The sequence below is a fragment of the Stegodyphus dumicola genome, chromosome 10 (genome assembly GCF_044657685.1).
Source record: "Stegodyphus dumicola isolate Sdum_Otavi_A_Nest chromosome 10, ASM4465768v1".
NCBI classification, from domain to species: Eukaryota; Metazoa; Arthropoda; class Arachnida; order Araneae; family Eresidae; genus Stegodyphus; species Stegodyphus dumicola.
The window spans coordinates 169,067,664-169,083,659 of NC_140777.1; the positions used below are offsets into that span (position 1 = coordinate 169,067,664).

General features: G+C 34.3%; 1 protein-coding gene across 3 annotated transcripts in view; it reads right to left on the minus strand.

Annotated features, from left to right (window-relative positions):
• LOC118201024 (acetoacetyl-CoA synthetase-like) overlaps window positions 1–15,996 on the minus strand; it is a 113,713-nt gene that overhangs the window by 23,570 nt on the left and 74,147 nt on the right. For all 3 annotated transcript variants that reach the window (XM_085825854.1, XM_085825853.1, XM_085825855.1), the window contains 4 exons: window positions 13,081–13,270; window positions 12,418–12,537; window positions 7,118–7,231; window positions 2,492–2,617 (listed from right to left, as the gene is read on the minus strand). In XM_085825854.1, coding sequence (XP_085681980.1) covers window positions 2,492–2,617; window positions 7,118–7,231; window positions 12,418–12,537; window positions 13,081–13,270 — 550 coding nt within the window. The remainder of the gene's footprint in view (window positions 1–2,491; window positions 2,618–7,117; window positions 7,232–12,417; window positions 12,538–13,080; window positions 13,271–15,996) is intronic.

Sequence of the window (15,996 nt, forward strand, 5' to 3'; positions counted from 1 at the left end):
CGGATACGAAAGCGTGCTGATACAAAATTCCTTCATAATCAAAAAAAAAAATATGGTTATAGCTTTACCAACCGACTTCTCAGTTTTTACTTTCTTGGGAGTACACGAAGACTGATGCTTCCATTCACTACTTTGTTGTTTCATGGTTGGGTCATAGTGATACAACCAAGTTTCGTCTGCTGTGATGATGCGTTTCAAGAAATTGTCGCCTTCTTGTAACAATTTCGAAATCCATCGCGCACAAACACGTTTCAGTTGCAAATATTCTGCCACGACTGAGTGAACACTTCCTACAGAAATATTCAAGAGAGCATGCAGCTGACATACTGTAACATTCTGCGGCCCTCCTTGATGATAACCGCAGCTGTGTTAATCATTGTCTCTGTGACGGATATTGAAGCTCGTCCCTCACGTTCAATATCTTCCACATTTTGCCTACTTTCCTTAAAAGCTTTATGCCAGCGAAAAACACTTGCACTCGCTATTGCTTCATCGTTGAAAGCTTCACGTATCATGTCAAAGGTCTCCGATGCTGATTTTTGCAGACGAACACTGATTTTTGTTTGCTGATTTTTGCAGAAAATTTAATCACATAACGTTGTTCCATCGAAGCTTCCATTTCGACAACTGACCGAGTCTCGTAGGCGCCCGCAAACACGCTTGAGTTCAATCACCTGCTACTCAGGAACATGAACCTGTACGCGCCATCTACCGGTAGCTTTTGTTAATACAGACAACAAACTTTGGTACTTTTCCGTTTCCCCGGCGCAAATCTCACCAAGCAGACTGTATTGGCGCCAAGATACAGTATACACATAAAAAATGTTAACAAATGTTAGTTCTCAGAAATTTTTATTTTGGAGGCATAAGAATTTTTTATTTTGATGGCATAATCATTTTAATATCATTTCAAATTTTGTAAAAAGTCAATAAATAAAGACAATAAATTTGTAAAAAGACATTAATTCAAGAATTACCATGCTTTCATGGTTCATCATACTGATTCGCAGGTTCATATAACGTGAACCCAAGTGATCTCATCTCCCGTAAACTACGCTACAAAAATCTAATTCTCTCAGTAATCTATATTAATTTCAAGTTAAATTAGTAATTTCAGTAATTTCCAGTTATTGCAATTTAAATTGGAATACAAGTTTAAATGCAAGAATTATTTCAATTCGTACGAATAGCTTACTCAGAAGTTATGTAAAACCGCAGTGCTTTACTTCGCTAGGGCATTCTCATTAGAATTCATGAATTTAACCCTTGACTTTGCCTTTTCTATATTTTTGCCTTCGGGTGAGCGGTGTGATTGCATCTTAATTGACTTAATTACCGCGAATGGCCTTAGGGCATAAAATTGAACTATGTGATAAAAATTATACGTAATTGTATGCCAATGTTGAAAGAAACAATCAATCTGATAAGAAATGGCTGCTACTTGTTTTGAAAATGAAGCGTAAAAGGTTACCAGCGAGGATATTCCGTTTGTCATCTGTTGTACAATTGTTGGCGACTTCATCGCCTCCGCCAGCAAAACGGAAAAGTACCCAAACTTTTTTTATGCCACAAAAATTAACATTCCAATGAGTGGTTTCGCGGCAGTAAAATTAGTCTTATTGCTTATTGAACAGCCTACGTATATGCTAGAAAATCCTGATTTTCCTTCCCCATTGGCATTCTATTTATTTTTTTAAAAAAGCCAATTATTTGTTGCTCGTTCAAATTAAATCTTTGTAAAACAGTACAAGAGTTGTAATTTCCTCCCTCATTTGCAGGTAGTTTGTATATAACACTTCTTCCCATTACGTCCTAATTCGTGACGCAATACACACAACATAACATTTTTTATAAACCTACTATTCTTCTGTGTTCCTCTAAGGTCTCAAGAACTGAACCTGGAATGCACAGCAGAATAATTGAAAAGGAGCCACTGTGAAAAATGATCCAAAATATTTTGCATTTTACTTAAAATACAGAGTACGTGCACCAAATAAAAAAATATATACCTAAATTTTAAGTGATGTTTTCTAATAAAATAAGTGATGTTTTCTAATAAAATAAGTGGTGTTTTCTAATATAATAAGTGATGTTTTCTAATGTAATAAGTGATTTTTCTAATATAATAAGTGATGTTTTTTAATGTAATTAAATTTATTTTGCTGGAAATTATTTACTTTAACTTCGACTTTTTTAAATTAGCTTTTTAAGAGTTAATAACGCATCATATAAATATGTGGTCTGACTAGAAATAACTCGATAGCCGACTACGGCGTACAAAACATCGATCATCTATTATTCAGTTGTGTAATATGCTTGTTTTAAAAACAGAAGGATACTAACTAAAAGCACATTAAAATGATACTAGCTATATGCACTATTCCCATCAGAGTGTTCAAAAAGAAAGTAACAGATAGGAAAACTATCGTAATTTATTTAGAGGCAGTAAATATATTTCTGGTATTAGCATTCGTATTGAAAGAAAAATTACCTGGAAACTTTGAAAAATACTTTTCCTTAAACACAGAACGATCTTCGTCACCCCATAAGCCCAAAGCCAAGGAAGGTACAGGTTTCATTATCACAATTTCTCCAGGCTCACCTATTACAGATTTACCTGCGAAAAGACATTTGGATAAAATTATAATCTATTTATTTATTAAGCAAAAACTAAGTAACATTAAAAATCATCAAAACATAATGCACCTTCTAATGCAGGTAAATTCTTTCAAAATATGAATGAAGATCAATGCAGTGATAAAAGAAAATCATTAAATCGGATATAACAAATAGGTTTAATATTTTTTAGCCCTGTTAGTGCTGTTTCAAGAACTTTGAAGAGGCCATTCCCTTGTAAATTTGCGTGCATTATATGTCCCCCTGTTCTTCTGAAAATTAACATAACTGTGATCAGCTAGTAAGAAACAAATGTACATAATCCTTCAGTCCATCGGTTTCCGAAAGAAATAAACACAATCAACAAATTGTTCCATTTCCTACGACTTCTATAAGCAATTTAACAAGTCTTTGTTGCATAAATACAATAACTTAACTGCACTGAACTTCTTCATTAATTGTATTTCATGGTACCAAAATTAATGTTTATTTAGTTTACATTTTCTTCCAACTTTCGTAAAATTACGAGGATACAACATCAGTTTTATGTACATTAAAAATATGATGATATGAGAAGTGATTAAATCAGTTTTCAAGAATTTTTCATTATGATCGTGAGAGAGTAAAAGAAGTTCCTCAAAATAACAAACACAACAGAAAGAAAAACTGATAAAAGCTATGCAAATACTACGTACAACTTAAAAATTCCAAAATTATTATATTTTAAACTCAAGCTTAGGCTCAAATCTAAAATATTAGACAAGCTAAATTAAGAATAGAAGACTTTCAATCCCTGTGAGTTAACTGTAGATAATCGGCATGCATTATGCCGAAGAGGTTTTAGCGTTATTTCAAAGATCTATCAAACCAACTACTTTCTTTTAAAACTTATTAATTGTTGATTTAAAGCAGCGGTTCTCAATCTTTTGTTTAACGAGTACCATCTAAACAAATATTGAAAAACCTTAGTACCACCATTACATTTTACAGTGATTAATTTCAGTTTTTCAATAAATATATTTTAAAAAATATTTTGCCATTTGCACAACCTATCGGCTATTCGTATTAAATATGCACACATAAAAATATTAGATTAAAAATTGGTTACCATTCTAATTATCAAAATTTAAATTATAATACTTTAATTCTAAAATTTAGTGTGAAATTTAGGCCTGTTTAAGGGAGATCAATTTCTTTAAGTCTGGTCTTATTTCACTTCGTTTTAACCGTAAATTAAGATCCACTTTTAATTTTCTTCTGTATTTATTTTTCAAATATAACATAGAAGAAAATCCTTATTCACATAAATAGGTTCTTCAAAAAGGTAATAAAAATTTAATAGCTTTATTTGAAATGCCTTTAAATTCTTTTTCTTTTGGAAGGGGCAGCCAAAAGTTATCAAGTGTTATTTCTTAAATCCTCAGTTAGAGTTCGATAACAGAAAATTTCTATCAAGTGTTCTTTTTTTTTAACGAAATTTTTTAATTCAACAGTTAAAAATACTTTGCTTCTTTGCGTACCACCTATTTTGCCCTTGGTTACCAGCAGCGGTACACGTACCACCTATTTTGCTCTTGGTTACCAGCAGTGGTACATGTACCATCGGTTGAGAATCGCTGATGTAAAGCATTTACTGAAATCTGCATAATTCCATTCGTTATCAATTAATTCTTTATCCACTGATCCGGAAATCACAGGCCAATATTCGTGCTACCCCCAAGTCGGTAAATATTTCATTGACCAGTCCCTAGTGTACTAAAATTTGAAATAGTCTGATAGTACAATTAGTACCCCAAAGAACCATAGCATTCATAACAGAATGAAAATTATTTTACATTGAAATGTTAGGCGTCAGTTCTGTCAATGAAACCTCCAGCTTTTATAGTTATCCTTAAGAAGTTCAGCAAACAGACCACATATCATGGCAGGAGCAACACTTGTGCAATAAGTTTCATTTTACCACCAAAACAGTATAGATATGCAACCTTGTGCAATTGTTTCATACAGGAATTTGCTCATATATGTTCAAAAGAACGGGATTCTTCCAATGAAATAACACATTGCCAGTCATTTATGGTTAAATAAATGTTGAATGGAATTTTAAGAACATAGGTTCTCTGTTTCAGAAGAGGCCCATTACCCAAAACAGTGGTCTCAGCAGCGACTTCTTGCATTCACCCACGACTTCTAAATTGCACAGAATGTACGCTGCATAATCAGTAAACTGATGGTTTCAGCTGTACCAGTGTTATTGAAGCAGATAACCGTCTAAGATCTTAATAACCGTCACACTCTGGTACCACGTATGCATGCTGGTTGGTTCATAATAATACTGGGATTTAGAATTTTGCTTCCTAAATGTTAATTCCAAGGATTACAGGGTTATTCATAGTAGCATTTAATATTTTGCTTTATGATATAAAATGCAATTCCAAGCATTAAGTTTTGTGCATTTAATTGCTGTAATGATTTTTTAATTTCACAGATACTCAAGTGATTTAATGCATCAACCCAAAAAGATCATACTGGCTTGGTTATCATTATGGACTTTATTTTTTGATTGGAGAAAACTAAAAATTTAGCTCTAAATTAATTTCTAAAAATAATTCGGATATTAAGTTTAAAAACTTCACCTTATTTCTGGTATTAAGTTTTTTTCGGTACTTTTCCGTTCCGAGGGTCGTAAAAATCAATTATTGTTGATGCCAATGCTGCCAAAAATAATTGGACAACCCTAATATTTGTGGCAAGAAAGGAAGTATAATAGTAAATAACTATTTAAGATTGATGTTTTAATTTAGATGAAAGGTTAATTTCATATAATACTTTTTTATTATTATAATTTATATAAAAAAGGCTAAACATGACTTAATGGAAGCATAAGAGTAAATAACTATTTCAGATCATTATTATAATTTATATAAAAATTTCTAAACATAACTGAATGGATGCCTGCATCGCTATTTCGCTACTGACTTATCGTTAAAGCATAATTTCATCTCGTTGGTTGTTCAAACGTAATTTTCTATAATGAATGATGCCTTTTCTTTGAAAATATTCTCGGTAAAGTGCAGAATCGCTCACTTATTTGTTTGCCGTTTTTTACAAGGGTAAAAACAATTGGATTTTTGCCAATTTTCTTTTACTTTTTAAGTGAAAATAGGTCGATGTGTACTTTACCCAAAGTCAAGGGTGTGAGCAGTGCCATTTTTGTGCAATTCTGGGATTATTTTGAAGTGAAAATAGCTCGATGTGCACATGGATATCGAGTATGTGCAATTCTTAAAAACGCGTCAAGCAGTGGGTGATTCTGCACTTTACCCAAAATTCTATTGCCAACTTTTCGTCATGGCCAATTCCCAAATTGTTAAATCCATAGGATTATCAAAAAAGGATTTAAAAATTAAACTAGTACTTCAATGGCGTCTTAAGAAATACAGAACTATATAAACTTACGCAATCTGAAATCAGCGCGTACGCTAGATTTGGCGCTTTTGCGCATACATTTTCGCTGCAATTTTTTTACGGCCTCAAAACGGAATAGTACCCGTAATTAATTGTTTTGTTTAATGCAATCTCTACTCTAACATCGTCGAAATGTTTCGTTTTGGAAGCGATGCGGAATTTGCTCAATTCTGTAATGTTTTTCTATGTTAAAGTAAATTTTTGAGTAAAAGGAGTAAAGTGTATTACATAGTATATATAATGCTGTTGTTCCCAATGCCGAAATTTATAATTCTCTGATATATTTAAGCGAAATTAAGGTCGCCGTGTGCACAGAGAAACATATTGTGCATGATATATACTGATGTTTGATATTATGATTTAGTAAAACCTTCAAAGTTTTTTTTAGTAAGTAAGCTTTCTCTGGGTCTGTGAGAGACACAGCTGAGTGTTGTTTTGTGGTAGAGTATCTTAACTCTACTACAAACTGCTAACTGCTTTAGAATATCGAGGGTAGCAACATGTTTGGTCTTTTGGTTTGAACTGTTCTTTTCTTGAGTGCTTCTCATTTTGGTATTTTTAATCTGCATTGTTGTGTTAGTGTAAATTGTATTTTTAATCATTACTTTTGTATTTTAAATTGTATTTTTAATTGCTTTCTTTTTATATGTTGATAATGTTTGCTGAGTTATGATAAATATCGATAGCTTGGCGATCTTTTTAAAAAAAGTACCTAATTGATGACTCTCTTAAGATGGCGGTGTTTGGAGAAATGATGATCTTCTATGCGATTTTGGCAGACATTATTTCGTATGACAGCCCATTTAACCAGTTTGTGGTAAGAGAGTTGAATAATGTTTTATATCTTTGTTTGGTTAGCTTTCTTATTTCTGCTAAACTTAGCAAATCTGTGAAAACGGGGTTTTCTCGCTAAAATTTCTACGGTAGCTTTCTCAAATTTCTTCGACGCTATGTATCTTGTACACCTGCTCCCTATTACTTTTTTATTCAAAATTGTATGTTTTATATAAAAATATTTTTTGGATAAATAAAATACCTTTCTCGTCCAAACACTGAATATCAGTACCTAAAGATGCAGTTGGAACTTCGCATTTGTAAATAGGTAAAGAAGGGTCATGCCACATGCTGGGCCCCATCACCTCTGTACAACCTAAAAGATAAGAAATCGGTGAGTCTATAATAATTTCTTCGAAATAGCTGCACCTTCAGACTTAATTTCTAAATCTGCTACAATATTGCATTTACCATGAAACACTAAATTAAAAAATAATAGGTAAAAACGTAGACAAGTGCAAAAGAAACTGAAAGCTACTTCTGAAAGATTCCTAGAATATTTTAAAAATCTAGAATATTTTAAGTCTAATTTAATCTAGAATATTTAAGTCAATAACTGTAATTATAAATTTTATTTTCTCTCAAATGTAAAAATAAGAAGGATTTTTTTGTAATTTCTTTCAAACAAAACCTTTTCGGTACTTCTTTTTTATAGCTGCCCCCAACCATATTTGGAGATTTTAGATTTCTGCCAAGATCTGAGCTATAATTTCATGAAGCTCCTGAAGCGAGCTTCCAGTTCGTACGGGGTTCGTAGATTTGGAGTGAATAACGACGACACTTGATGAAGTATCGAAACACACTTTATTGGCCAGTATTTTCAAGGCAGCTCCAAAATCACGTTTTACAATCGTCGAAGATCTACTATACACACGCTGGCTGGAACAATCAGCGGCACAGCCTTCAGGATATCACAGTGAAGACAGCTTCACTGCAAAGCGCCAGATTACAGCTCCTTACTCTGCTTGGTCATTCTCGAAACTCCAAGCTACAACTCGCGATGCACTCGACGATGTACTAGACTCCCGACTCCTCGGTTCAGCCGTTCCCGGAGCTGCACACACTCTCTCGACGATGCACTAACCGCGATACACTAAGACTCTTTCGGTGCACTCGACGACCAACTCGGCACTCATTGACTGACTATCAACTCGATGAACTCCGAACGGACTAAATAAACTCTCCACCTACTAGCAGGGTTTATGTAGCTTTTGGCTTGTGTTCGAGAACATTCTGGGCTAAACCAGTAAGAATTCATTCCAGAATTTTCTCCATCTGTCTATGGCATATCGCCAATTCTGTCGCTAAATGGGCGATTTCTCATCAAATGTGAAACCCTGCCTTCCATTGCCATTTATGGCAACCCTAAACTTGCTTTGCGGGGAAGCCTTCTTTCCGCACTTTGATATTTCGTAACACTGCCCCCTCACAAGGACTGCACGTCCCGGGCAGTACAACCCGTGGTCAGAAGCCAAATTCGATACAATCAAAACGCTTTAAAACATACAGATAACATAACTAAAAAAGCAAATATTTACACTATATACAAGTTAGATACACAAATTAAACACATAACAATTTAAAATTATACAAATTAAGGTTCATAAGGAAATTCAGTCTAAGTCTTTTCATTAAAATATAGCCGGGGCAAATACTTTTGCACTGCAGTTCTCAGATGTATTTCTGTTTTGCATATCGCAGTCTGAAGCTTCAGTCCTTTCAGACTTGTCATCCACAGGAAGATCTGAGACAGTTTGTTCATCACTCTGTAGTTCATTCGCAGCATGCGTACAGTTCACGTTGGTATTTTTAGCAGATGGTGTATGCTTATTTTCCTCCGTTTCCTGGGAACCAGTTCCGATGTTTGGCCACTGTCGAGCGCCACTGTAGAGACATGGGATTTTTTGTAAGCAAGAGAGATTGAGAAATGAGCAACGCTTTCTCCAGGACATCTTCCCACGGACATATGGAATACGCGCCCAGCGTGCAGACCACCATACCACAAAACCATGCTAGGAAAGTGGGAGAAATACTTTATAATCTATGGCGAGCTTGGTTGCCAGAGTTTGGCGATTTCTCCTAAAGCGGTTGCTATAATACGTAACTGCCAACTGAAGAAAATAACTTTGAGAAGGTAAATAATAAATAAATGGAGCATTTCAACGTAATAATTACAACAAATAAGCAAACATTTCTCGGTGACTGCAATTTCGTTGGAGTTCACTTCAGTTTTATCATAGGATTGTACTAAAACTGTGGTGAAATACTAGTATACGTTGTACTGTTGGGTATGGAAGTTATAGCGCTTAAACGAAAGAATTTTTGTTACAGACAATCAAAAAAACTACCACTTTCCTTTCAACCATGCAATATAGTTTCTACTACATTCAGCATCGCAACAATAATGCTTTGATAATGTTGAACAAAGTTCGAATAGAACTTCGATCAGTCGGTTGTGCGCTTAAGTTCGTTTTACAATTAAACCTAAAGCAGAAAAAAAAAAATTCTGTAAAATCTGCTTTTTATCGAAATATGTGGATTCATACATATAATAAGCAAATGTAACATTTATAATATAAAAAGAAATCCTAATATTTACAATTAAAATAAAATTTAAAAGTAAGAAAAAGAGAAAAATTGGTAATAACTAATACATTTACATATTTAAATTACTTTCCTACTTGAATTAAGTGAAAAAAGAAATAAATTATCATCAGCTCAAAGGGCTATTAATTTCGTTTTCGCATTTCGCGTCGATTCACTTTTCAAACTGTCACCACCAAATATTACATCCCTGTATTATATTTAAAGAAATTAAAGAATCTGCATACATGTATGTTTCTCGCATTGGGATAAAACAACGGTACCTCTAGCCATCGAAATTTGAATAACGTAATCCTCCACCGAGCATAGGCATCTGGAACCCTAATTTGGAATTAGTTTCATTTACCCATTTCATATATATTGTCAGACATTAAAGAATTTTTGTTTAACAAACTCGACGATTTCAAAGCGAGGAATGGCAACACTGTACCAAAAAAAAAAAATTATTTCCAGCGTGCGAGCGAGACTGTGTATCGGAAATTCTAAAGATAGGATCATTTTAAAATTATTTTGCGATATTGCTGTTGAATTGAATTTTATGTTTCAACTGCGAAGAACATGATATTTAGTAAATAAAGGTGACACACAAAATATTAATAAAACGCCCATTTGGGCATAATGTAAAATCTGAAAGCTTTTTTTTTTTTTTCCTTATTATATTCTATTTTTATATTTATAGGCAAAATTTAAAGCTGCTTACACTGCGTGAAGCACTTCTAAACTCTGAAAGCGCGTTATAAGCATAGGTAGAGTCTTACATCCGAATAATTACAATAGTAAATAATACTCAAAACGATAAGGTTCACAATAAAGATATTCTTTTCAATTAACTTTCACTGCATTCTCACATCATTTATTTCACTTCTAAACTCTGAAAGCGCGTTATAAGCATAGGCAGAGTCTTACATCCGAATAATTGCAATAGTAAATAATACTCAAAACGATAAGGTTCACAATAAAGATATTCTTTTCAATTAACTTTCACTGCATTCTCACATCATTTATTTCACTTCTAAACTCTGAAAGCGCGTTATAAGCATAGGTAGAGTCTTACATCCGAATAATTACAATAGTAAATAATACTCAAAACGATAAGGTTCACAATAAAGATATTCTTTTCAATTAACTTTCACTGCATTCTCACATCATTTATTTCATTAAAAATGTCAAATAAAATGTTCCGTTTCAGCGTATCAAATATGATACTGCGCGCTTCCAGTATCACTTCTTCAAGTACCACATTTGATAAGGTGGGTCCATGAAGGGTAGCTTATCACGGTATTTACAAAAAGTTGCCTATGGCAACTAAGATGTACTTGTGTCCCCTATTTTGACGAAGTAAAGATCCGAGAATATGCATAATGATCCTTTCGATGGTGATTATACATTGTAGCATTGTAATCTTCCTTAGGTACGTGGTTGCGGGCGTCTTAGAGCTCCATTATGCATCAAGAGGGTTTCCGCCACTTTCCTACCCAGGACTTTTTTCTCCTTTGTCTTTGTACCAGAAAAAGAGTTTACGAACTTTTGGGGTCTCTTTGGTACACCAAATGGATTTCCTGTGCTGCGAAGCTCTGATGGAGCGTATGGCTGTGTTCAGACGGCGGCGTAGAGGCATAGAGGCGCAGTCATACGGACATAAAGTACGGGAATTCCATTCACACTTGCGAGAACGGGGTGTAGCCGTGGCCAATGAGAGAAGCTAAATTTGCGCATGAGTGGATGTGTCTACAACTTTCCCATGCTGTTCTCCTGCTCGATTGATTTCCTGCGTTCGCTCTGCTTGTTTTGTGACAACGAAATCTCCTGTAGAACGCCGCTTCGTTTCAGCTTCGCCCTGATTGGTCGACGCTTATCCCAAACTCGGCGTAAAGTTGAAAACATTGAACCCTATGCCACGAGCCCTAAACCAGATTTTGTGACGTTGCACAGACTGGTTACCTTGGCAACGGAGCTCGGCTTTAACCACTTATGCCCTTTACGCCCCCGTCTGAACGAAGCTTTAGGGAAATGAGATCTCAGTAAGATGAGTTGTCACATGAAACACTTTCCATCATCAAGTTCCCGTTTTATGTAGGGAACTGCATCTCGCAGGTGATATGAAACCCATAAAATCCAGTATCTTTTCATCATCGGACTAAAGGATACTCTTTCTTGCAAGCTGAATTTTTCACGTGCTCATTTCCTTTAATTATAATTATTGCTCTCAATTCAGAATCTTTCATTTAGATTTCCCTCATCAGCTGCCAAGTGCTTAAGACCGCTGAATGTAAGTAATTCAATCCAGGTTTGAGCCCAGGATTATGAACTGGCTGCAAGGATGTTTTTTGAGACGTATCCCCTATGTATGACGTCACTAAAATCTAGTTACGAACTAGCTTCCCCTTTAGCCCCGTTTACTTTTGCATATTCAAGTAATCTAACGTAATCAAGTTATATTTCATGAGGAGAAGGTAGCAGCAAGAGTCTTTCTTTAGTAGTACGCGTTTACTGTTTGAAGCGTTTTTTCTGGACAGTGCTGAAGACATGGTAGTATGTGTTTACTATTCGAAAGTGTTCAAGACACGGTAATAAGTGTTGACTGTTGAACAGTGCCTTTGTTAATGGTTCAAAAGCGAATACAAAAAAAAAAAAGGTACTGCAATTTTAATTATTAAAAAGCAGCGATAAAATTATCTGCCACAATATTTTATTCTTGTATTCGAAATAAAACTAATAACTTAGAAGCTATAATTAATCTTTCAAATCCACTGCTATCCTTCAAATGAGTAATTCCGTGAAGAAAATTAATTAAAACGTTAAATGAATACAAAATAATTTTGCCGTTTGAAGCCATATTTTAGTTTAAAAAAAGAGAAGTAAAATTTCAGTTGAAAGAAGAAGAAAAAATGTACTTACCATAAATGGCAAAAATACGTATACCCTTTTTTAATTTTCTACAGAAATCAAAGTTTTGAGGTCTGACGACTGTTCCACCACTCATAATGACTTGAAGAGAATTTAAACTATGTTTCTCTGCTATTGAAACGAAAGGAAAACAAACAGTTACACAGAGAAATATACGTGCAAAAAATTATATAAACCAGAATAAATAAATAAGTCAGGTAGAAGAAGCTAATATTCATCTAAACTCTCTGTAGCTCCAGATCAAATTTAAATAGAACGAAATTGAATTAATTAGTTTTATAATTATATATACACTGCTCCTCTACACTGAACACTATGAAAATGTAGTTTAAATGAGAAATTATTTCCAAGGGTCTGCTTTGTTTTGAAAAAATAGAAAGGGAAACTATAAAGAGTAAATCGAGACGCATCGGTACTTCAGAGGTGTATTGTTTGCTTCCAGGAAAGGTAGAGACGTCCCATTTTTATCGCTCGAAAGAAGAAAACTTTCTTTTCATATAAACTTAGCTTTTGCTGTACTTGTAATAAATACTTAATCATCAGTTCTATAATGACCATCAGTTCCGTAATAATCCGCAAATTTCAGATAAAAATTTAAAAACATCACAAATTACTTTCTCAAAATATTACATTAATAAAAATTAAAAATCTTACTTGGTATGTAACCTTTCTTTTCCAAGTCGTCGAGTATACTGGGTGTGAGCAAAAGATGAGAAATTTCCAGTTCATCAACCATATCCCATAGAAAAGTTGGGCTGAGGAAATAAGGATGTCCTTCGAATAGGACAAGAGTACAACCTATGAACAGCATATTCGTATACATATTCCAAGAAGCCCATCCTACCTGTAAGAGAAAATTGTAAATTGAGAAATTCAAAAATGCCTTCCTTTGATATTTCTTCCATATAAAGTTATAAAGTTTGTAAATTGAAACCTGCAATTTGTAAGTTAATCCTTTTTTTTTTTTTTTTTTTTTTTTCAGAAACAGGTGTGAGATATGTAGTACACATATTGCTGAACTGCTACCCCGAGATGCATGCAGAGAAGACCAGTCTTTACAAAGGGATTATCTTACTGCCCGACACTGCATTTTCGATTATTAGCAAGGCCGGGAAGAGTCTGGACAACCTTAAATGCGAGATCCTTCACGTACACTGCAGATCTCTCAATTTGTGATTTGGCTGAACTAAAAGAATGATAAGTTCGCTGAAAGATCAAGAATTCTTGTCAAGTGATTACATGAAGATAACCATATGTAATTTTTATGCATGTATTTTAATGCATGGAATTTTTTACCCGTATGGAATTTATATACCTTCCGCATACGGAAGATAACCGTATGCGGACAATGAATGTTTATCAAAAAAAGATTTTACTTTATATTTATTACTTTTCGTCAATAAAGCGACTACATTAGGCCAATGGAAATTCCATCACAGTCAAAAGAAACTATAGGAGTATACGCTTTCGAAAGCAGTACCTTCTAGTTTCTTTCCTTATGCGAGTTTTATGTACGAAACCAAAGTTATTCTTTAGCTCAGCATCAAACTGTTCAGCTCAGTTCATTATCCCGTAGTGAAATATATTGAATGATTCCAAAATTCCGTGTCTGATTTCCAGAGGTGGTTGAAATATAACCTCAGAATAAGCAATGATATTTATCATTGCTGTTCTGGCATCTAGTGTACCGGCATACAGGTAAGAGCACGATGAGTCATTTTAGATGTGGATATCTTGAGTCAATTAGTGCGTGAGGAATCGTTATTAAAAAGTAGAATGAAAAGTTATATTTGAACCATATTATGTTTCATGAGTTTCGAAAAAATATGAAAGTAAAAAGCATTAAAAACTTGTATTTGAATGAGGTTCTGTTCTTAGCATCGTTAAAATCTGGGGCAATCTTGCTGCAAAAAAATTACAACGTCGTATTTGCTTGAAAGGAATATAGCCAAAGGATTAAAATTTTCCCGAATATAAAAATGAGGACTAAAATCGGGGAATATAAAATGTCAAACAATATTTGAAACATTCTTATAATTCGACGCATATATCTACGACCAACGGCTCCAGCCGTTGGTCGTAGATATACAGTAAAGCCCAGAAAAAGATTGATTCAGAAGTCAAACAACAAAAATCAGCGTTAATTCACAAAATTTTCACAGGACTAGTTTCGATGGTTTTACCGAACCATCATCTTCAGCTGCAAAACCGCAAATGAACAAGATAGGAAATAATGTTTAGATTAGATAAGAAAGCCTGGACAAGAATAAGCAAGTGGCGCCATCTGTTGGCGAAACCAGAACTAAAACATAATTTCTCTAAAAGCCGAAGGCAAATTTGGATTGGAATTAGGATCGTTAACTAGAACAGAAAGATTTTTATGAATGTGAAATGCCTCTAGAAAATCCAGTTCTCCAATGGAAGATGTTTTTTGAATAATTTTGGCAGCAGAAAAATTGAAAGTGTGATTTTCGGACCAACAATGTTGAGCAACAGAAGACTTCTGTGTTTCCTTTTTTCTAACATATGCCTCATGTTCTTTGACGCGAAATTTTAAGGCTCTCTTAGTTTGGCCAATGTAAATTAAACCGCACTGGCAAGGAATCCTATAAATACCCCAGGAATTCATATCCGGAATGGGGTCCTTGAGTATAGAAGTTGGAATTTTATTGATGGGAGAGTAAACAACCCGAAAGTTAAATTTCTGCAAAATATGTGCAACTTTATAGCTAATTGATGGAAAGAAGGGAATGACAACAGAATTTTTATAATCTCCTAAAATAAGAGTGTGGCTTTTAGTGTGTTGAGATGAGAATTTTTTAACTGCTTGATTAATAATGTTGGGTGAAAAGCCCCTGTCAATAGCTATTGCTTTTAAATAATTTAGTTCTTCATCAAGGGCTAGTTTGGAGGAGCAAACTTGAAGAGCACGGAAAACATAGGAATAAAATGAAGCTAACTTTTGTTTAGTCGGATGACATGATTTAAAGTGTGGTGGAAGGCAAACCGATGAAGGTTTACGGTAAACTGTAGTACTGAAGTTGGATGTGTTACGTGTGACCAGAATGTCGAGAAACGGAAGAGAATTGCAAGTCTCAAGTTCAAAAGTGAACTGAATAGCAGGATCAATAGAATTCATTGTTGAAAGAACTCTATTTAAATCATCTTTATTACCTTCAAACAGGGTAAAAGTATCGTCTACGTAGCGGAACCATGCCGGGAAGTTTAAAGTTTCAAACAATTTTGATTCATAATAATGCATGTAGATATCAGCCAGGATGGGACTGAGGGGGCTTCCCATGGCTAATCCCTCAGTTTGCTTGTAATATTTATTTTGGAAAACAAAATGTGTTTGCTTCAAACAGAGTTGAGTGAGAGAAATTAGCTCATCAATTTCGATGCAAGAGAAATGAAATTCGCGAAGTCTGGTTTCTAGACATCTTAATGCACCCTCCACTGGGACATTGGTGAATATTGATTTTACATCAAAAGAAACCATGAGTAAATTACGAGGAGAAATGATTTTAACCTTTTTTACAAACTCTATTGAATTTTTTATGGTGTAAATGT